At 57.7% G+C, this 20,733-nt stretch overlaps 2 protein-coding genes across 10 annotated transcripts in view; one reads left to right on the plus strand and one right to left on the minus strand.

Annotated features, from left to right (window-relative positions):
* Nucleotides 1-8,180, minus strand: part of PIP5K1C (phosphatidylinositol-4-phosphate 5-kinase type 1 gamma) — a 72,402-nt gene extending 64,222 nt beyond the window's left edge. For 3 of the 9 annotated variants that reach the window (XM_063620659.1, XM_055246987.2, XM_063620657.1), the window contains exon 1: nucleotides 7,982-8,179. In XM_063620659.1, the coding sequence (XP_063476729.1) occupies nucleotides 7,982-8,075 (94 nt within the window). In that variant the 5' untranslated portion in view covers nucleotides 8,076-8,179. Of the gene's footprint in view, nucleotides 1-826; nucleotides 1,055-7,981 lie in introns of those variants that run through there. The other 6 variants (XM_063620658.1, XM_055246986.2, XM_055246990.2 and 3 more) reach the window with 5 other exon arrangements.
* Nucleotides 8,181-11,422: 3,242 nt separating this feature from the next.
* TJP3 (tight junction protein 3) overlaps nucleotides 11,423-20,733 on the plus strand; it is a 39,696-nt gene continuing 30,385 nt past the window's right edge. The window contains exon 1 of the mRNA XM_063620709.1: nucleotides 11,423-11,646. The gene's annotated coding sequence lies outside the window, so the exon portion shown is untranslated. The remainder of the gene's footprint in view (nucleotides 11,647-20,733) is intronic.

Consider the following 20,733-nt stretch of genomic DNA (forward strand, 5'->3'; position numbering starts at 1 on the left):
CCAAATGAGGAAACTGAGGCACGGAGTGGCTGGGCAACCGAACCCAATCATCTCAGCTGTCCTCCTGCCAACAGCGCAATGGAACAGAGACACGGTCCACTGAGCACAGCCACCACCAGGGTCCTGACAGCCCTGCCCAGCCCCATTGCTGGCTCCCACCACTGCCCCCGACGCTCCCTACAGGGGCTTCTGAGGCCTCACTCGCAGCTCGGCCATGCTGGGCCCCGGTGGCCCCCACGCTGCCCTTCCTGCATCCATCTTGGCTGAGGGCAGCTCTGTCCTTCCAGGGCTCAGGCTAAAATCTTGATTTCAAACTCAATCCTCGCTCAGCCCCACACTCAACCCTTCAAAAGGTCCTGCTGGCTCTGCTTCTAAAATCCATCCCAGATGGCCCACTGCTCATGGTCCCCGCCTGGCCCAGCCCCAGCTTCGCCCACCTGGGCCAGCGCAGTCCCCTCTGCCCTGGTTCCCCTGGCCCAGCTCCCACCCTCACCCCATCTGTCCTCCCCACAGCAGCCACCAGGGGGTGCCTGTGAGCTCCTGAGTCAGGGCCCATCCCTCCTCTGCCGCAGTCCTCTGTGGCTCCCACCTCCCTCGGGGTCAAAGCCCAATTCCTCCCTGCAGCCCACAAGGCCCTACACACCCTGCCCCATCCCCTCCCTGCCCTTCTCTCCTCACTGTTCCTCTAAAACACCAAGCATGGTCCTGCCCCAGGGCCTTTGCACAGTGCCTTTGCCGGTCAGCTCCCTCCACACTTCCACGACCCCCTCACTTCCCCTGGATCTCCGTTCACGTGTGGCCCCCGAGTCCCCATCCTTGAGGGCACCTCCTCCGCCGCTCTCTCCTCTGCTCGGCTCTTCTCCCCGGCACTTCTCTTGTCCGCTGCGTTGCATGTTTTGCTTTTCTTTGCTGCCTGCATGTCCTGGCCCCACTCCCAGAGTTCCTTAGGGGGCCTGGCCCTCTCGTTCCCCCGGCCCCCAACACCCGGCCAAAGCACACGTGCAGGAAAGCACACGCAGATGATGCCCGAACCACACCGCACTCCCCCAAACCTTCAGCAGCAGCCCCGCCTGCAGCGCGGAGGCGTGAGGCGTTTGAGTGGAGGAGAGCGGCCGGGCAGGGTGCCGGGGTCCCCTCTTCACTCAGCCAGCGGCCGGGTCCCCTCGCACCCCCACGCCAGCTCAGGCACCTGGGGGCCCTCATGCTCAACTCCAGCCCCTCCCAAGCTGGCCTCTCAGGGTGGCGGGGAGGCAGGTGCAGGGGCTCCGAGCTAATCCCCTCAGGCTGTAATCCCCATGAGTACTGGCACCACCGCGGGCCCCTGTCCAGCTGGCGCCTGCCAGCAAATCCTTGCAGGGTCTTGCCCTGCCTGGTCCTGCGTGAAGGGACACGCTGCCCGGGCCAGGTGTCAGGCGGCAGGGAGGCCTGGGCCCCGCTCCTCCTTCACGGCCCCGCCCTGTGTGGACTCTCCAGCCCTCCTGGAGCCTCGGTTTCCCCATCTGTAAAGAAAGACCCAGGTCGTGCAGCTTCCCAGGGGCTGGGGCCTCACCCATCCCTGTCCTGCCAGGCACTCAGGACACCCGCAGCTCTTGTTCCAAAAGGGAAAGAAGGGGCCACCGTGGGGGCACATGCCTGTAACCCCAGCACTTTGGGAGGCAGAGGCAGGAGGGCTGCTTGGGACCAAGGGTTCGAGACCTTCAGACCCTGGACAACATAGTGAGACCTCATCTCTACAAAAAAGTTTTAAAAATTTAAAACAGGCCAGGCGCGGTGGCTCACGCCTGTAATCCCAGCACTTTGGGAGGCCGAGGCGGGCGGATCACGAGGTCAGGAGATCGAGACCATCCTGGCTAACAGGGCGAAACCTTGTCTCTACTAAAAATACAAAAAGTTAGCCGGGTGTGGTGGCGGGCACCTGTAGTCCCAGCTACTCAGGAGGCTGAGGCAGGAGAATGGCATGAACCCAGGAGGTGGAGCTTGCTGTGAGTCGAGATTGCACCACTGCACTCCAGCCTGGGCGAGACAGCGAGACTCCGTCTCAAAAAAAAAAAAAAAAATTTAAAACAAAGGGAAGTCACTTGCTCAGAGGCACACGGGTCTAAGCGGCCAAGGCAGGCTCAGCCCACACCAGGCCCCGGGACCACCCTGCCCAAGCTCCCGGAGGCTCCACCTGCTTTGGGGGTCCCCACTGCCTGCTCACCCCACATCGGCACATGCCTGCCACAGAGCCTGGATTCCCAGTCCTGCTCTGTCCTCAGTCCTCACCACCCTGGCCACCAGCTCCAGGGCCCGAGCCAAAATCCTTCTAGGCCCCTCGTCTCCCTCACCAGCCCTCACCTCCCCATGCCCTGTCCAGGCACCGGCGCCACTCACGTGGACCCCCGCCCCAACCCCACAGAGCGCTGCCCACAGACCATCCCCCACCAGGCGCTGGGGCTGTGAATCGGTGCTCACTGCCCCACTCAGATGCCAGCGCCACCCGCTGTCCTCAGGTCTCCCCCACCAGGCAATGGGGCTGTGAATCGGTGCTCACCGCCCCACTCAGACGCCAGTGCCACCTGCTGTCCTCAGGTCCAACCCTACACGACCCTCTCCCACCACGCTGACTTCACTTCTGTGGCTCAAGTGGCTGCAGCAAGTTCCCACCCCACGGCCTCGGTGCGGCTGTTCCGCTGCCTACATAGCCTGAGCCACAGCCCACCCTTATTCAGCTCGTGGCGACAATCACCTCCCTCCGAGTCCTCGGCTGCCGCAGGCCTGGCCACTCGACCTCGCAGGTGCCCTCACCACACTCACCACCGCCCAACGCGGCCTGGCTCTGGGCTGGGCAAACATCTTCCATAAAGGACCGGGCAGCGAGTGTTTTCGGCTTTGTGGGACGCGCAGCCCCAAGCATGGCCACTCAGCTTCCAGCTCTGCCGCTGCAGCCTGGCGGCCACCAAGGCCGGCAAGGGAACAAATGGTGTGACCGTTGCCAATAAAACTTTGTTGACAAGAAGCGGCATGGACAGATTCGGGTGGGGTCTCGCGTGGCCCCTTGTTCCCGTCCGCAGCCTGAAGCCCAGCAACCTGAGAGTTCCAAGAGGTTGGCTAGGCAGTCCCGCTGGCACCAGAAGACTGGGCACCCTGAGCCCCACCTGACCCACACGAGAAGCTCAACAAAGGTCTGGAGCCCAGGAGTGGACCTCGCGCTGTGACGAGCCCTGACTCCCACGGCGGACCCCAGCGCCCAGGTAAGCTCGCTTGTCACCTGGCCCCCCGGAAGCAGCACACGAAGGGGACTCCCTCTCCTCCAACAGCCACCTGGGATGGAGGGGGCACCCAGCTTTCTCACGGGGCCAGCTGCCTGTCCCGTGCCTTCTAAGGGCTTTACCCCATGATTCTCCATGCAGCCCAGGAGAAAGGCAGCCATCACGCCCACTTTACAGACAGCGACACCAAGGCTGCACGTCCCCGGCTGGCATGCAGTGGCGCTGGGTGTGAACCCAGGAGGGCCGGCCCCCGAGGCCTCTCCACTGGGACACCCAGGCTGCGGCGGTCACAGTGCCTGACCTGCATCCTGGGAGGCGGCCAGGGCAGGAGAGAATGGGGAACTTTCCGTCCCTAGCTTCCTCAGCCTCCGCCTGGGCCCTGCTGACTTGCAATGAGAGACACCACAATCCCACTGACCCTTTTTTTTTTTTTTTGAGATACGATTCTGCTGTCACCCAGGCATGCAGTGGCACGATCACAGCTCAGTGCAGCCTCGGCCTCCCAGGCTCAGGTGATCCTCGTGCATTAGCCTCCTGAGTAACTGGAACTACAGGTGCATGCCATTACGTCTAGCTTCTTTTAATTTTTTTTAGTAGAGACAGGGGTCTTGCTATGTTGCTCCAGGCTGGTCTCAAACTCCTGAGGTCAAGTGATCCTCCTGCCTCAGCCTCCCACAATGCTGGGATTACAGGTGTGAGACACCGTGCCCGGCCTCCCTGACCTTTTATGCAGACCACCACAGCAATAGGGGAGGCCCTGGTGGCAGTGCTGACTCCCTGCCCGGCCACCCTGTGACCACACTATACTGTGCTCCAGGCACGCGGGGCCTCTGCCCTCTTCCTGCCCACCGCCCGCAGGTCTCCCTCAGATGCCACCTTCTTGGCAAGGCTTTCCCAGTCACCCCAGTCTACTTTGCCCTTCCTCCCTGGCACTGCTGCCCTCGTGCACCTGATGTTCACCAGGACCTGCACTGTGCTGAGCTCTTCCGGGCGCAGGGGACGCCACAGGAGTGGCACAGACGGTCTTGGCCCTCACGGAGCTCTCGCTCAGGAGGAGATGGTCAGAAAACACGTCAGCAGAGCCATATGTTTCAGGTGTTGACAAGCTCCATGGTGACACAAACAGGGAAGAGGAACTGGGAGGGCAGGGGACGGAGGAGGGGAGGCCGCTGTGTGGTGACAGCAGGGCGGGGAGGCCTCACGGAGAGGAGATGCTCCCATAAAACCTGGAGGGCGCTAAGGGAGCAAAGGACACAGAGAGAGGAGGGGCATTCCAAGGGAGGCGGACAGCCGTGCAAAGGCCCTGGGGCAGGACCACGCCCCACATGCTGGAGGAACAGCCAGGGGCTGGGCCTGCAGGAGAGTGTGGAGGGGAGGGCAGGGAGGGCCCGGTGCAGGCTATGCAGGGTCTGATGGGCTTCAAGGAGGACTGTCTTTGACCCCGAGGGAGGTGGGAGCCACGGAGGGCTGCGAGCAGAGGAGGGACGGGACTCGGGCCGCTGGTTTTTAATGGGGTCCTCCTGGAATGTGGGACAGGGAGCAGAGGAAGAGCAGGGGCACCGGGCCTGGCTCAGGGGGTGAAGGAGGACGGAGCTGGACTGAGGAGGACTGAGCCAGACGGAGGAGGACCGAGCTGGACCGGGGAGGACCAAGCCGGACGGAGGAGGACCGAGCTGGACCAGGGAGGACCGAGCCGGATGGAGGAGGACCGAGCCGGACGGAGGAGGACCGAGCTGGACCGGGGAGGACCGAGCCGGATGGAGGAGGACCGAGCCGGACGGAGGAGGACCGAGCTGGACCGGGGAGGACCGCGTTGGACAGAGGAGGACTGAGCTGGATGGAGGAGGACCGAGCTGGACCGGGGAGGACTAAGTGGACGGAGGAGGACCCAGCTGGACCGGGGAGGACCGAGCCGGATGGAGGAGGACCGAGCTGGACGGAGGAGGACCGAGCTGGACCGGGGAGGACCAAGCTGGACCCGGGGAAGGCAGAGGACAAGGGGAGTCAGTGGGTTCTCGGCCAGTTCTGAAGGTGAAGCTGATATCATTTGCTGCCAGATCAGCCGTGGGAGTGGGGCAGGGGCAAGGATGCAGCTGACCTTTTCAGGGCATCACAGAGACAGATCAGCCATGGGAGTGGGGCAGGGGCAGGGATGGAGCTGACCATTCTGGGGCATCACAGAGACAGGACAGCCTGGGAGAGGCTCAGACACACCCAGGCCACAGCTCAGACCAAACCCCACCACAGGCCATCAGCCCCCACAGTGGGCACAGCCGCATCCCAAGCCCCGGCCTTCCCTAGACCGTCCCCATGTGCCCCACAGCCATGGCCCATGGAGACGCCATTCAGGCCACGCCTCAAAAACCAGGAGCCCAGGCAATTAGAGGAACCAGATTCTAAACACTGAAACATTGCTTTGCCTCCCATCGGATCGGCCGAAATCGCCAAGGACGATGACATTGGGAGCTGGCAGTGCCGTGGGAAATGGGCAGCCTCCCTCAGCCCCTGTCGGACAACACTCCCACTGTAGCTAAGCTTTCTGCAAGGTGTCGCCACCGCTTCTAACAGCGAGAGGTGACTCCAGAAACCAGCGGCATTGGCCTCAGCAGGGGCCTGGAGGCACCGATGGTGGAGAGGCCCAAAGGGGGCGGCCCACTGGCAAGACAGCCACGAAGCATGAGCGCCAACTCATCCCAGGCTCAGCCAGCCCCCGGCAAACACGGTCATCACCCCATTTCGCAGGTGGGACACTGAAGCCCAGGGAAGTGACAGCCACACAGCACCTGAGGCGCGGAGCTGGGAGGGGGACCCCGGCGGGACCAACTCTGGGGCCCCCCTTAACCACTGCCCGGCACTGGCCCTCTCTACAAACCGATACCAACATAGGGTGGGAAGACTCCAGATGACCACAGATAAAAAGCAAGCAGTTCACAGAGTCATAAAAGTGTGGCATTTCTCACCAGGGCCATCCTGCCCCCAGGGGACACTGAATGGTGTCTGGGTCATTTGTGGCTGTCACAACTGGGAGGTGCTCCTGGCATGGAGTGGGCAGAAGCCAGGGGCGCTGCTCAGCACCCCTAATTTCCTGGCTCAAAATACCTCTGCCAAGGCAGAGAAGCCCCAGTGAGGCATGAAACCATCTCGGTGAAGAACAAGCAAGCCCCTTTATGTGCTCACGTCTCTGCGGCCCGGCCAGGCACAACCTAAACTCACCAGCACTAACATCAGGAGGGACGGCGTTGGAGGAGTGAGGCAACTCTGAATTTTAAAAATTCAGAGGCAATATATGGCCAGCTGGGGTCAGATTTCTGTGCATTTCAGGGATGGGCAGAGATACCAGACCCTGACCTTCCAGCCCTCCCCGCCCCCCCACCCCCCCACTCCCCCACTCTCCCACCCCACCACCATGCTCAGCCTGGAGCTGGCAACTTTATCTGTCCCCAGAGCTCCCAGAGCCCCTGATAAGATGAATGGTCGCGGTGTGGTTTTCTTTTGGTCAGCGAGTGCTGGGCTACTTAGTCTCTGACCAGCTGGGGTCAGAGGGCTGACAGCGGAAGTTGGGGGGCCCAAGAAAGGAACCCGGGCTGGGGCCTGGTGCCCTGCCTAGGTTCCTCCACCATGTCTCTTGCTAGCCAGGCCAGGACACCGGCTGCCCGCAAAGAAAGGGGCGAGGCCATTGGCTCTGGGGAAGGAACCGGGTCACCTACCAAGAGGTTCCAGATGGCCGCCGGGAGGGAAGCCACGAGTGTCTTTCAAGGCGGGGGATGGGGGGGACTTGATGACTTCCACACACTCTCTCTCTCTCCAGACATCTCCCCCAACTCCCAGGCAGCACGCATCGCCCGCCCGCCCGCTTGCCCGCCTGCCAACCAAGGAAGCTTCGGGAGGCCTGGGGGGAGAAGGAGGACGGATGCCCGTGTGGGTGTCTACAGAGACGCTGCTGCTGGCTGCCTGGGAGGAGCAGAGGATTTTGTGAATCCGGAAACTTCCGATTCGGGAGCTTGTGACCTCGACTGAGGAGGAACTGTTCCCTTCCTCTGGGCTCTGCACACCGTCCCCACAGAAGGGAAGGCCCAGCTGCCCCCGCCTACCCGGCTGGAGGACCAGGAAGCAGCCAGAGGGGGCATGAGACAGCCGTGCCCCCCCGCCCAGCCCGCAGCCCCACCAGTGTGTCCTGGGGGAAGGCTCGGGGAGAGGGAAAGGGGGCGACAGGGCACCCTGTGTGCACAGCCGGGGCGGTGGACGCATCTTGAGATGTCACCCTTTTCCTCCCCTCATTTTAGCAGGGAGGTAAACTGAGGCCCAGGAAGGTGAGGAAAGGTCGCGCACCCGGACCCAGGTCTGGGGACTTACAGAAAGGGAGGTGACATCAGGAGGCGGGCACGCACGGCCTCAGAGACCCCCGCCTCCTCCACCCAAGCAGCCTCCACTCACACGCCGGGCAGCCCCGGGGAGCGGGTCAGGCAGAACGGGGATCCCCAGCGGCGCCCACGCAGAGTCGCCCCCGGCCCGGGAGCGGTGGGAGGCAGCCCCTCGCTGGCCTCCCGCTTCCCGGCGCGGCTTCAGCCCCGTCCTCCCCGGGGCTCCAAGGGACTGCCCCGCCCCAGACTCCTGGAACCGGCGGCGCCCCCGCAGCGACTGTGCAGCCCCCGCCCCGGCCCCGCAGCCCCGCGACCCTCGGCGCTCGGACGAGCCCAGCGGGCCGCAGCCCCGGGAGGCCGGACCGTTACCTGCCGCCGCCCCGCTCTCTGCCGCCCACGCCGCCTCCGAGGGCACGGCCCCCGCCTCGGCGCTCTCCGCCTCGTCCGGCACCTCCAGCTCCATGGCCGCGCGCGGACGGCGGCGGGGGCGCCCGAGGGGGACCCGAGCTGCGACCGCCGCCGCCGAACAACAAGCGCCGCCGGCCAAGGGAGGGCGCGCCGGGCCGGCGCGGGGCGGACGGGGCGGGGCCTGCGTGCGCGCGACGCCGCGGACGGCGCGCAGCCAATCGGGGCTCGGGGGCTGGGCCTGTTTGAGACCTGCAGCCAGGAGCGCCTCGAGTGCCCCCTCGCGCCCAGGGGTGGGAGTACAGCGCCAGGCTCTCCATTCCATCGTATTAGGTCAGTAAGATTGACAGGCACGATGCTTATCAATAACGTTGCTGTGCACGACACATACCAATAACATGGATCTACACAGCACATGCCAATAATATGGATCTATACAGCACGTGCCAATAATATGGATGTACACAGCACATGCCAATAACATGGATCTAAACAGCAATTGCCAATAACAGGGATCTGCACGGCGCATGACGATAACATGGATCTGGCCGGGCGCGGTGACTCACGCCTATATTTCCGGCACTTTGGAAGGCCGAGGAGGGCGGATCACCTGAGGTCAGGAGTTCAAGACCATCCTGACCAACATGGTGAAATCCTGTCTCTACTAAAAATACAAAAAATAGCTGGGCATGGTGGCGCATGCCTGTAATCGCAGCTACTCGGGAGGCTGAGGCAGGAGAACCGCTTGAACCCGGGAGGCGGAGGTTGCAGTGAACTGAGATCGCACCATTGCACTCCAGCCTGGGCCACAGAGTGAGACTCCGTCCCAAAAAAAAAAAAAAACACATGGACCTACACAGCACATGCCAATAACATGGAGTTACCCAATGCATGCCAATAACATGGATATACACAATACATGCCAATAACATGGATATACACAATACATGCCAATAACATGAATCTATACTATATCATTAACATGGATCTACATAAAACATACAAATAGCATTGCTATATGCAATACATGCCAATAACATTGCTATACATGATGAATACCAATAACATTGATCTACACAATACGTGTAACTAACATTGATATACACAGTACATGTCAATAACATTGATATACACAGTACATGTAAATAATATTGATCTACACAGGGCCGGGTGCAGTGGCTCACGCCTGTAATCCCAGGACTTTGGGAGGCCGAGGCGGGCGGATCACGAGGTCAGGAGATCGAGACCATCTTGGCTAACACGGTGAGACCCCGTCTCTACTAAAAATACAAAAAATCAGCCGGGCGCGGTGGCGGGCGCCTGTAGTCCCAGCTACTCAAGAGGCTGAGGCAGGAGAACGGCGTGAACCCGGGAGGCGGAGCTTGCAGTGAGCCGAGATAGCGCCACTGCACTCTGGCCTGGGCGAAAGAGCGAGACTCCTTCTCAAAAAAAAAAAAAAAAAGAAAAGAAAACTAGGGCCGGGATGAGGTGACAGGAAGGGAGAGGCAAGGGACAGCGAGGAGGGGCTGAGGTCCGGGAGAACCACCAGCCTTCTGTACCTTCCCCGCATCCCCTCATGCCCCTGATCCGCTGTCCCCATTACACAGGGTGGAAAACCGAGGCTGCCCGGCAGGGGCCGGTTGCGTGGTTTCTGGCGCCGCCTGGTGGCCATAGTGGCTACTACCGTCAGCAGGAGGTACTGCAGGCTGGAGGGACCGTAGTCCATTCATTCCAAAAACATGTATTGAGCACCTACTGTGTACCAGGCACTGTGCTAGGCCATAGGACACGCCAGGGATGAGCACCACAAAGTCCATGACCTCTGTGAGGTGGCATTCTAATTTATTTATTTATTTATTTTTGGGCCAGCATCTTGCTCTGTCGCCCAAGCTGGAGTGCAGTGGCGCGATCTCGGCTCACTGCAACCTCTGCCTCTCGGGCTCAAGCGATTCTCCCGCCTCAGCCTCCTGAGTAGCTGGGATTACAGGCACATGCCACCTTGCCGGGCTAATTTTTGTATTTTTAGTAGAGATGGGGTTTCACCATGTTAGCCAGGCTGGTCTTGAACTCCTCACTCAAGCAATTCTCCCACCTCGACCTCCCAAAGTGCTGGGATTACAGAGGTGAGCCACTGAGCCCAGCCTTAATTTTTTAAATTTTAATTTTAAGGTACTGGTAAAGATGGGGGGGGGGTCTCACTATGTTGCCCAGACTGATCTCGAATTCCTGGCCTCAAGTGATCCTGCCACCTTCGCTTCCAAAGCACTGAGATTATAGGTGTGAGCCATCATGCCCAACCTTTCCTGGTTAATTTTATTTTATTGAGATAGGATCTTGCTCTGTCACCCCGGTTGGAGTGCAGTGGCACAATCATAGCTCTGCAGTCTCAACCTCCCAGGCTCAATTGATCCTCCCACCTCAGCCTCCTGAGTAGCTGGGGCTACAGGTGTGCACCACCACATCTGGCTAATGTTTTAAAAAGTTTTCTGGGCTGGGCGTGGTGGCTCATGCCTGTAATCTCAGCACTTTGAGAGGCTGAGGCAGGCGGATCACCTGAGGTCAGGAGTTCAAGACCAGCCTGGCCAACATGGTGAAACTCCGTCTCTACAAAAATACAAAAATTAGCCGGGCATGATGGCTGGTGCCTGTAATGTAATACCAGCTACTCGGGAGGCTGAGGCAGGAGAATCACTTGAACCTGGGAGGCGGAAGTTGCAGTGAGCCGAGATTGTGCCACTGCTCTCCAGCCTGGGTGATAGAGGGAGACTCCATCTCAAAACAAACAACAAACAAAAGATTCATAAAAATTTTTCTAGAGATGGGTTTTTCCATGTTACCCAGGCTGGTCTCAAACTCCTGGGCTCAAGTGATCCTCCCACCTCGGCCTCCCAAAGTGCTGGGATTACAGGTGTGAGCCACCACACCTGACCCTTTCTTGTTTTTTAGATGAGGACAGCGAGAAGCCCCTGTGATTTGCCCAAAGCCACAAAGCAGGGAAGTGGCAGAAGCTTCTCTATGTAGGAATCCAGTCACTTCTAGGAATCCAGTCACTTTGTAGCAGAGAGGCAGACTTTGCGTGCAGATCTGCGGTGGCGAAGGGAGTGCGCCAAGCCGCAACCTGATGGGCCGCGTGCCTGGCGGGAGGCTCAGCAAGTGCAAAGGCTGGGCAGCTCCAGATGCAAGAAGCAGGAGGGAGGGGGACTCAGGGAGTGCGGCCCATTCATGTCTGAATGTAGCCAACGAGGGTTTCCTAAGCACCTACTATGTGCGGACGCTTGATACCAGGGCCTCGGCGGTGAGGGCACAGGCAGGAGCAAGCTCACCTCTGGGCAAGCAGGGGTTAAGGCCAGCTGCTCCCACGTGAGGGCACCTTGCGACAGAGCCACACACCCAGCCCGCCTGCTGGCCCGCCCCCTCACTCTGGTCCTTCTCCCTGTGTCTGTGGTCATCGGTTCCACTGGCAGGGGACCTGCCTCCCTGTTGCCACCACAAGAGAGGAAAAGTTGGTCAAACAGGTGGGGAGGCCGGAGCTACAAAGCCTCGGGTTCCCTCCTCACCACCCGTGCCAGGCAGGCACCCAGGCCCTGGCACCTGCCGCCTGCCCAGAAGCCACCCAGCCTCCTAGACAGGTAAGTCCCCCACCCTACTCTGCTTTTCCACCCAGTGTGCATTGTCTGAGCTGGCCTTCCCCAGCTGAGGGTCCTGGGACTCCCTGCCAACCTCCCCCGCCACGGGCTGTCTCCCTGGCTCCTCGGAAAGCAGGAAACTGACACTCCTGCGTGGGCATCTGACATAGTTTCGTAGGGATTATCTGACCAGCAGTTACTGCACCTGGCGGCCTGCCCAGGACGCTGAGCTGGAAACTTAAAAGGGTCATTGTTACCTAGGGGGTGCAGGGACCGGGGAGGTGGCGAAGGGGCACAGGTTGGTCTCTGATCCCCTAAACTGAGGAAGGGAGGGGATATCAGTCCAGACCGAGCCTGGGTTTACCTCCTGCAGCCCGAGGCCAGGAGGTGACTGGTGGGAAAGGCTGCGACCTCACCCATCCCTGAGCCTCCTGGAACTTCTTAAAAGGCTCCCAAGTTTTCAAACAACTGCATCTCCCGCCCCTTAACCCCTCACCCTGTTCTCACTGCTGGAACCTCCAGGAGCTTTGCAGGGAGGGGTTGGGATGGGCTTTCTTTTGCTAATCTTTTTTTTTTTTTTTTTTTTGAGGTGGAGTTTTGCTCTTGTTGCCCAGGCTGGAGTGCAGTGGTGCGATCTTGGCTCACTGCAACCTCTGCCTCCGCCTCTGCCTCCTGAGTAGCTGGGATTACAAGCGCCACCACCACGCCCGGCTAATTTTGTATTTTTAGTATAGACGGAGGGGGGGTTTCATTCACCATGTTGGCCAAGCTGGTCTCGAACTCCTGACTTCAGGTGATCCACCAGCCTCAGCCTCCCAAAGTGCTGGGATTACAGGCGTGAGCCACCGCACCCGGCCTTCTTTTTCTAATCTTTACTCCTCTGTGCAAAATCTCTGCGGGATGGGGGCAGAGGGGACAGAGGAAGGAGTGCTCAGAGCTGGAGAGGGGAGGGGTCGGCGGCAAAAGTGTTTTTCTGGGTCATTTGCTCCCAAATGGGAGGACCAAGGGAGCTTCCTGGTGAGCCAAGTGTCTGATTGCATCATAAGTCTCTTTCTCTAGAACCAAGAGGGTCCCCTGAGGCCGAGGAGGCATGGGTGATCGCATGGTGGGGGACAGAGCAGCCCGGCATTTGGGGTCACCTTGTGGCTGTGTGGCTGCAGAGCTCCCAGGGAGCGGGCTTGCTCGAGATTAGGGAGTCCGTGGGGGTGGGCGACACGGATCCCACTTGCCTGGGTTTTGACAGCAAACCTGTGGACTCAGGTAGATCTGGCTACCACCCCTCTCTTCTCTCTGGGCCTCTGTGTCCTGCTCTGTAAAATGGGGATATTGAGGGCCGGGCGTGGTGGCTCACGCCTGTAATCCCAGCACTTTGGGAGGTCGAGGCGAGTGGATCACAAGATCAGGAGTTTGAGACCAGCCTGGCCAACATGGTGGAAACCTGTCTCTGCTAAAAAATACAAAAAATGAGCCCAGTATGGTGGCGGGCGCTTGTAATCCCAGCAGTGAGCCGAGATTGCGCCACTGCACAACAGAGTAAGACTCTGTCTCAAAAAAAAAAAAAAAAAAAAAAATGGATGGATGGGGGGATATTGGTCACTGAGTCACAGGGCTGTTGAGTGCCGGACATAATACAGCGGGCAACAGATTCTCAGTCATTCTGGGGTCAAGATGAACTATCCCATTCCGAATCAGAGTCGTGTGGTCTCGTTGGCTTCCTGGTTTGTAGAGGATGAACCCTGGCTCAGAGAAGGACAGCCACTTACCCGGGGCTGCACAGCCAAGTAGAAATGTCAGGCAGCCAAGAGGCAAGACGCAGAGGATGGGGAGCTGGTTTGCGGGGGCGTGGAGGGGGGGGGTGCTCCGGAGGCTGGCCCTGCCCCCAGATGCCTCAGGCTCAGCATCTCGAAAAGGTCCTGCCCCCTGGCTTGGTGTTTCCTGGTGGCCCTGAGTCCCGGGGAAAGTCCAGGGCAGGGAGTATGGGTACTTGTTCTTCCTCTTTAGAGCTGGCCAGGTGCCAGGGGAGCTGTGTTTGCCCAGGGTGGAGCCTGACACCCTTTGGAATGGATTGAGGTTAGCGGAAGCCTAGGCTGGGGGGAGGGGTCGCCCAGGGAGCGAACGGGCATTTATGGAGCACCTACTGTATGCACGAGTGTGGGGTCACCAGGCCTTGCAGATTCAGCAATGAGCAAGGCGGGCCAAGCTTCCTGCCCTCGTGGAGCGGATATTTTGGTGGGGAAAGACAGACATAAACAAGAAACAATAATGGAGCCAATGGTTGCACAGAGGATAACATGCGTGAGAGGCGCCTTGCAACTTTATTTTATTTTTTATATTTTTTTGAAACAGAGTCTCGCTCTGTCTCCCAGGCTGGAGTGCAGTGGCGCGATCTCGGCTCACTGTAAGCTCCGCCTCCCGGGTTCACGCCATTCTCCTGCCTCAGCCTCCCGAGTAGCTGGGACTACAGGCGCCCGTCACCACCCCCGGCTAATTTTTTGTATTTTTAGTAGAGACGGGGTTTCACCGTGTTAGCCAGGCTGGTCTCGATCTCCTAACCTCGTGATCCGCCCGCCTCAGCCTCCCAAAGTGCTGGGATTACAGGCGTGAGCCACCGCGCCCAGCCACCTCAGCATTCTTGATTGCCTGTGTGTGTGTGTTCTTTCAATTCTCCTCTGGACCAGACACGGTGGCTCACACCTGTAATCCCAGCACTTTGGGAGGCCAAGGCAGGTGTTATCACTTCAGCCCAGGAGTTTCAGATCAGCCTGGCAAACATGGTGAACCCCTGTCTCTACTAAAAATACAAAAATTAGCCAGGTGTGTTGGCATGTGCCTATAATTCCAGCTACTTGGGAGGCTGAGGCAGGAGAATCGCTTGAACCTGAGAGGCAGAGCTTGCAGTGAGCCAGGATCGCACCACCTCACTGCAGCCTGGGTGACAGAGCAAGACTCCATCTCAAAAATGTCATTCCATGCCCAGAATGACAGCACCTTAGTGTAGACGGTTTCCGGGGGGCGGGGGGCCCCCTCTAGCCCTGGGACACTGTAATTCACCTTTGGTTTTCCCACTGGGGGCCCAAGTGGAGTTAGAAGCATGGAGAGGCAGCCCAGGGGATCCTTAGTGGCAGATGCTTAAACGTTTGAGCCTTCCCTGAAATACTGCTCAGGGTCAAAACTGGGATCACCATTTTACAGATGAGGAAACTGAGGCAGGGGCTGGAATTCACACTGGCTCTGCTTTTCTCTCTCTGCTGTGGAACTTCCTTCTAGAGCTCAGCCGTCCTCCCTTTCGGGGGAAATGGCATCTTTGGCATGGCTTGGTGGCTCCCGCCTGGAATCCCAACATTTTGGGAGGCCAAGGTGGGAGGATCGCATGAGCCCAGCAGTTCAAGACAGGCCTGGGTGGCTGGGCGCGGTGGCTCACGCCTGTAATCCCAGCACTTTGGGAGGCCGAGGCAGGCGGATCACGAGGTCAGGAGATCGAGACCATCTTGGCTAACACGGTGAAACCCCGTCTCTACTAAAAATACAAAAAATTAGCCGGGCGCGGTGGCGGGCACCTGTAGTCCCAGCTACTTGGGAGGCTGAGGCAGGAGAATGGTGTGAACCCAGGAGGCGGAGCTCGCAGTGAGCCAAGATCGCACCACTGCAGTCTGGCCTGGGCGAAAGAGCGAGACTCCGACTCAAAAAAATAAAATAAAATAACGACAGGCCCGGGCAACATAGCGAGATCCTGTCTCTACAAAATATACAAAAATCTGCTGGGCGGGGTGGCGTGCACCTGTGGTCCCAGCTACTCAGGAGGCTGGGGTGGGAGGATGGCTTGGGCCCAGGAAAGTGGAGGCTGCAGTGAGCTATGATTGCACCACTGCACTCCAGCCTAGGTGACAGAGCAAGACTGTGTCTCAAAAAAAAAAAAAAAAGAAAGAAAGAAAGACAAGCAAAGAAAGGCCCGTGTTGAACACCCTGAGCTGCATTCCATACTCCAAGCTTCTAGCAGGTTCCACACTCCTGCTACTTCAAAGTGCTCCCCATGAGGTCCTCCAGCCTCCCCAGGACGCCAAACCCTGTGAGGTTCTTCAGCCCTCCAGTGCATTAGGGCTGAGCCGGCCACACCTGGAATCTGTCCTTCCTCAAAGGTCGTTCGGCTCTTGGCAACCCACAGACTGGGGCGTCTCCTCCCACCTGGCTGCCCTCTGTCTCTGCTCTCTGTCTCTGCTCCTGCCCCGTCCTCTCCACACGGCTTCCTTAAAACCTCCCAGGGTCCCCCAAAACCCATGACGCCAGTCTAGACATGAGGGAAACAGCTGGTCCCCAATGTCCCCACATTGAGAGTTATTCTGCAAAAGACCTGCCCAGCACAGACTAACAGGTCACAGAACAGGAAAGACAGAATCGGTCACAGCCCAGTGGTGTCTAAGGAGACGTGACAGCCAACTGCCAGGTGGGATCCTGGATGGGGCCCTGGGGCGGCAACGGGCCTGCGGAGAGACGTGAATAAAGTGTGGAGTTCAGTGAACAAGGTCGTACTGATGTTGACTTCTTGGTTGTGACATATGTACCTGGGTAATACCGTTAATGTTAGTGGGAATCAGTTGGGTGTATAAAGGAATTCTCTATGTATTTACTTTTCTGTAACTTTAAAATCATTAGTATTATTATTATTTTTTTTTTGAGACAGAGTCTCGCTCTGTCACCTGGGCTCTGGAGTGCAGTGGCACAATCTCGGCTCACTACAACCTCCGCCTCCCAGGTTGAAGTGATTCTGCTGCCTCAGCCTCCCGAGTAGCTGGGACTACGGGTGCCCGCCAATGTGCCCAGCTAATTTTTTTTTTTTTTGTATTTTTAGTAGAGACGGGGAGCGGGGTTTCACCATGTTGGCCAGGATGGTCTCGATCTCTTGACCTCGTGATCCACCTGTCTCGGCCTCCCAAAGTGCTGGGATTACTGGCGTGAACCACCGCGCCTGGCCTATTATCATTACTATTATTTAATTTTTTTGTTGCTGTTTTGAGACAGAGTCTCGCTTTGTCGCCGAGGCTGGAGTGCAATGGCTCGATTTTGGCTCACTGCAAGCTCCACCTCCCAGTTTCACGCCATTCTTCTACCTCAGCCTCCTGAGTAGCTGGGACTACAGGCACCCTCCACCAGGCCTGGCTTTTTTTTTTTTTTTTTTGTATTTTTTTTTTTTGGTAGAGACAGAGTTTCACCGTGTTAGCCAGGATGGTCTCAATCTCCCGACCTCGTGATCCACCCACCTTAGCCTCCCAAAGTGTTGAGATGACAGGTGTGAGCCACCGTGCCCGGCCTGTTATTATTTTTGAGACAGAGTCTCTTATTGCCCAGGCTGGAGTGCAGTGACCCAATCTCAGCTCACTGCAACCTCCACCTCCCGTGTTCAAGCAATTCTCCTGCCTCAGACTCCTGAATAGCTGGGACTACAGGCACCCACCACCACACCTGGCTAATTTTTGTATTTTTAGTAGAGATGGGGTTTCATCATGTTGGCCAGGCTGGTCTTGAACTCCTGACCTCAGGAGATCCGCCCTCCTAGGCCTCCCAAAGTGCTGGGATTACAGGCGTGAGCCACTGCGGCCGGCCTAAAATTATTTCAAAATAAAATGTTAATTAAAAAATAGGCGGCTGGGCACAGTGGCTCATGCCTGTAATCCCAGCACTTTGGGAGGCCGAGAGGGGCAGATCACGAGGTCAGGAGATTGAGACCATCCTGGCTAACACGGTGAAACTCTGTCTCTACTAAAAAAAAAAAAATACAAAACAAAACAAAAAAAAGCCAGGCGTGGTGGCGGGCGCCTGTAGTCCCAGCTACTCAGGAGGCTGAGGTAGAAGAATGGTGTGAAACTGGGAGGCGGAGCTTGCAGTGAGCCGAGATTATGTCACTGCACTCCAGCATGGGCGACAGAGCGAGACTCCGTCTCAAAAAAAAAAAATTCATTTTTTGGCCCAGCACGGTGGCTCACGCCTGTGATCTCGGCACTTTGGGAGGCCAAGACAGGCGGATCACAAGGTCAGGAGATCGAGACCATCCTGGCTAATACGGTGAAACCCCGTCTCTACTAAAAATACAAAAAATTAGCCGGGTGTGGTGGTGGGTGCCTGTGGTCCCAGCTACTCGGGAGGCCGAGGCAGGAGAATGGCGTGAACCCGGGAGGTGGAGTTTGTAGTGAGCGGAGATCTTGCCACTGCACTCCAGCCTGGGGACAGAGCGAGACTCTGTCTCAAAAAAAAAAAAAAAAAAAAGGCTATGCGCAGTGGCTCACAACTGTATTCCCAGCACTTTGGGAGGCCAAGGCAGGAATATTTCTTGAGACCGGGAGTTTGAGGCCAGCCTGGGCAACAAAGCAAAACCCCCCCTCCCTGGTCTGCATGAAAAACACAAAAATTAGCTGGCTGTGGTGGCGTGCGGCTGTAATCCCAAATCCCAAACCTACTCGGGAGGCTAAGGCAGGAGGATTGTTTGAGCCCAGGAGGTTGACGCTGCAGTGAGTCATGATCGTTCCACGGCACTCCCAGCACTTCGAGAGGCTGAGGCAGGAGGATCACTTGAGCCCAGGGGTTCAAGACCAGAGCGGGCAACGGACAGCGGCCCTGTCTCAGATAAAAGAATAGAATGGAGGCCAGGTGCAGTGGCTCACGCCTGTAATCCCAGCACTTTGGGAGGCCGAGGCGGGTGGATCACAAGGTCAGGAGATCAAGACCAGCCTGGCCAACACGGTGAAACCCCATCTCTACTAAAAATACAAAAATTAGCTGGCATGGTGGCGGGCTCCTGTAATCCCAGCTACATGCGAAGCTGAGGGTGGAGAACCGCTTGAACTCGGGAGGCGGAGGTTGTAGTGACCGGAGATCGTGCCATTGCACTCCAGCCTGGGTAACAAGAGCGAAACTCCATCTCAAAAAAACAAAAAAACGAAACAAAGCAAAGCAAAGCAAAACAAAACAAAACGAAAGAATGGAATGGAACAGAACAGAATAGAATAGAATGCTGAGCAGGAATAAGAAAAAAAAGAATAGGCTGGGTGTGGTGGCTCGTCATAGCATGGTGGCTCACACCTGTAATCCCAGCACTTTGAGAGGCTGAGACGGGCAGATCACAAGGTCAGGAGATTGAGACCATTCTGGCCAACACGGTGAAACCCCGTCTCTACTAAAAATACAACGATTAGCTGGGCATGGTGGCACGCGCCTGTAGTCCCAGCCACTCGGGAGGTTGAGGCAGGAGAATCGCTTGAACCTGGAAGGTGGAGCTTGCAGTCAGCCAAGATCGCGCCACTGCACTCCAGCCTGGGCGACAGAGCGAGACTCCATCTCAAAAAACAAAACAGAAAAAACAAAAAAGAATAAACACCTTGCTGGCTTTCTGCTGGGTCTGGGGCTTCCCCTTCTGCACTGGCTTCCCCATGACCTCCCCAGGATCGTCTCTGTCCAGCCTGACCGCATCCGCTGCCACCCCATCTCCCTCCCACCCCTTCCACCTTGTCCCATCATGGAGGCTTCACCTGTCCCTTCCAGAGGCGCAGGCACCCACACCTGGAAGTGGCCTCTCTTCGCCTCCCACATCCTGTCTGTCCCCAGTGGGAGAGGCTCCGCTTACAGATGTTTTCAGAATCTGCCCACATTTCATCCTCCTCCACCCCCACCTGGTCCGGCTCCAGTATCACCCACCTGGGCCAGTTCAGTTCCCTCCGCCCTGGTCCCGGCTCCCATCCTTGTCCCTGATCATCCGTCCTCCCTGTAGCAGTCACCAGAGAGTGCTTGTGAGCACTCACTGCAGAGCTTGCAGTGAGCTGAGATTGCGCCTGGGCAACAGGGCGAGACTCCATTTCAAAAAAAAAAAAAAAGTGTGTGTGTGTGTACGGATGGAAGTCTCACTCTGTTACTCAGGCTGGTCTCTCTTGGCCTCAAGAGATCCTCCCGCCTCGGCCTCCCAAAGTGCTGGGACTACAAGCATGAGCCACTCTTTCTGGCCAAGCCTCTTATTTTGAAGATGCTGAGGTCAGAAAGCCTGTAGGACAGGAATGCAGGATTTTCTTTTCTTTCGTTTTTTTTTTTTTTTTTTTTTGGGGGGCGGCGGCGGGGGACAGGGTCTCGCTCTGTGGCCCAGGCTGGAGTGCAGTGGTGCAATCTTGGCTGACTGCAACCCCTGCCTCCCAGGTTTAAGTAATTCTCCTGCCTCAGCCTCCCTAGTAGCTGGGACTACAGGCGTGCACCAGCACGCCCAGCTAATTTTTGTATTTTCAGTAGAGACGGGGTTTCACAATGTTGGCCAGGTTGGTCTCGAACTCCTGACCTCAGGTGATCTGCCCGAATGCAGGATTTTCTACCAGCTCCAGTCCCCTGCAGAACCCCTGTCCAATTTTGCCAGACCTAATCAGAGATTGCTCTGAGCAATGGCAGCCACGAACATGACGTGTGCGGGCCGGTAGGGAATGATGTGTTTTTCTCATGACTCATTAAAACAAATACACAGCTATTTAAAAATCGCTGGACTGCCCGGGCGCGGTGGCTCACGCCTGTAATCCCAACACTTTCGGAGGCCGAGGTGGGTGGATCACCTGAGGTCAGGAGTTCGAGACCAGCCTGGCCAATATGGTGAAACCCAGTCTCTACTAAAAATACAAAAATTAGCTGGGCGTGGTGGCTGGCGCCTGTAGTCCCAGCTACTCAGGAGGCTGAGGCAGGAGGATGGCGTGAACCCGAGAGGCGGAGCTTGCAGTGAGCCGAGACTGTGCCCCGCACTCCAACCTGGGTGACAGAGTGAGACTCCGCCTCGGGGCGGGGGAAACAATCTCTGGACCTTATTCACCTAAAATCATTTTTTGCGCCACCTGCTGGTGGCAGGGTGTCACACAGGCAAGGGCGGAGCTGCCTGTAGGTATATAGTAGGTGTTCAGTAAGCCTTAGTTTTGGTTAATGGTGTTTCCACATTGGCTCAGCATGGGGTCTTGGAAAGAGTTTGGGGCTCCAGGAACCCATGCTGTGCAACCTTCAGTGAGTCTGGGGCCCTTTCTGAACCTTCATCTATAAAATATGTGTGTGTGGCTGGGAGTAGTGGCTCATGCCTGTAATCCT

The sequence above is a fragment of the Symphalangus syndactylus genome, chromosome 17, assembly GCF_028878055.3.
Source record: "Symphalangus syndactylus isolate Jambi chromosome 17, NHGRI_mSymSyn1-v2.1_pri, whole genome shotgun sequence".
Classification (NCBI taxonomy): Eukaryota; Metazoa; Chordata; class Mammalia; order Primates; family Hylobatidae; genus Symphalangus; species Symphalangus syndactylus.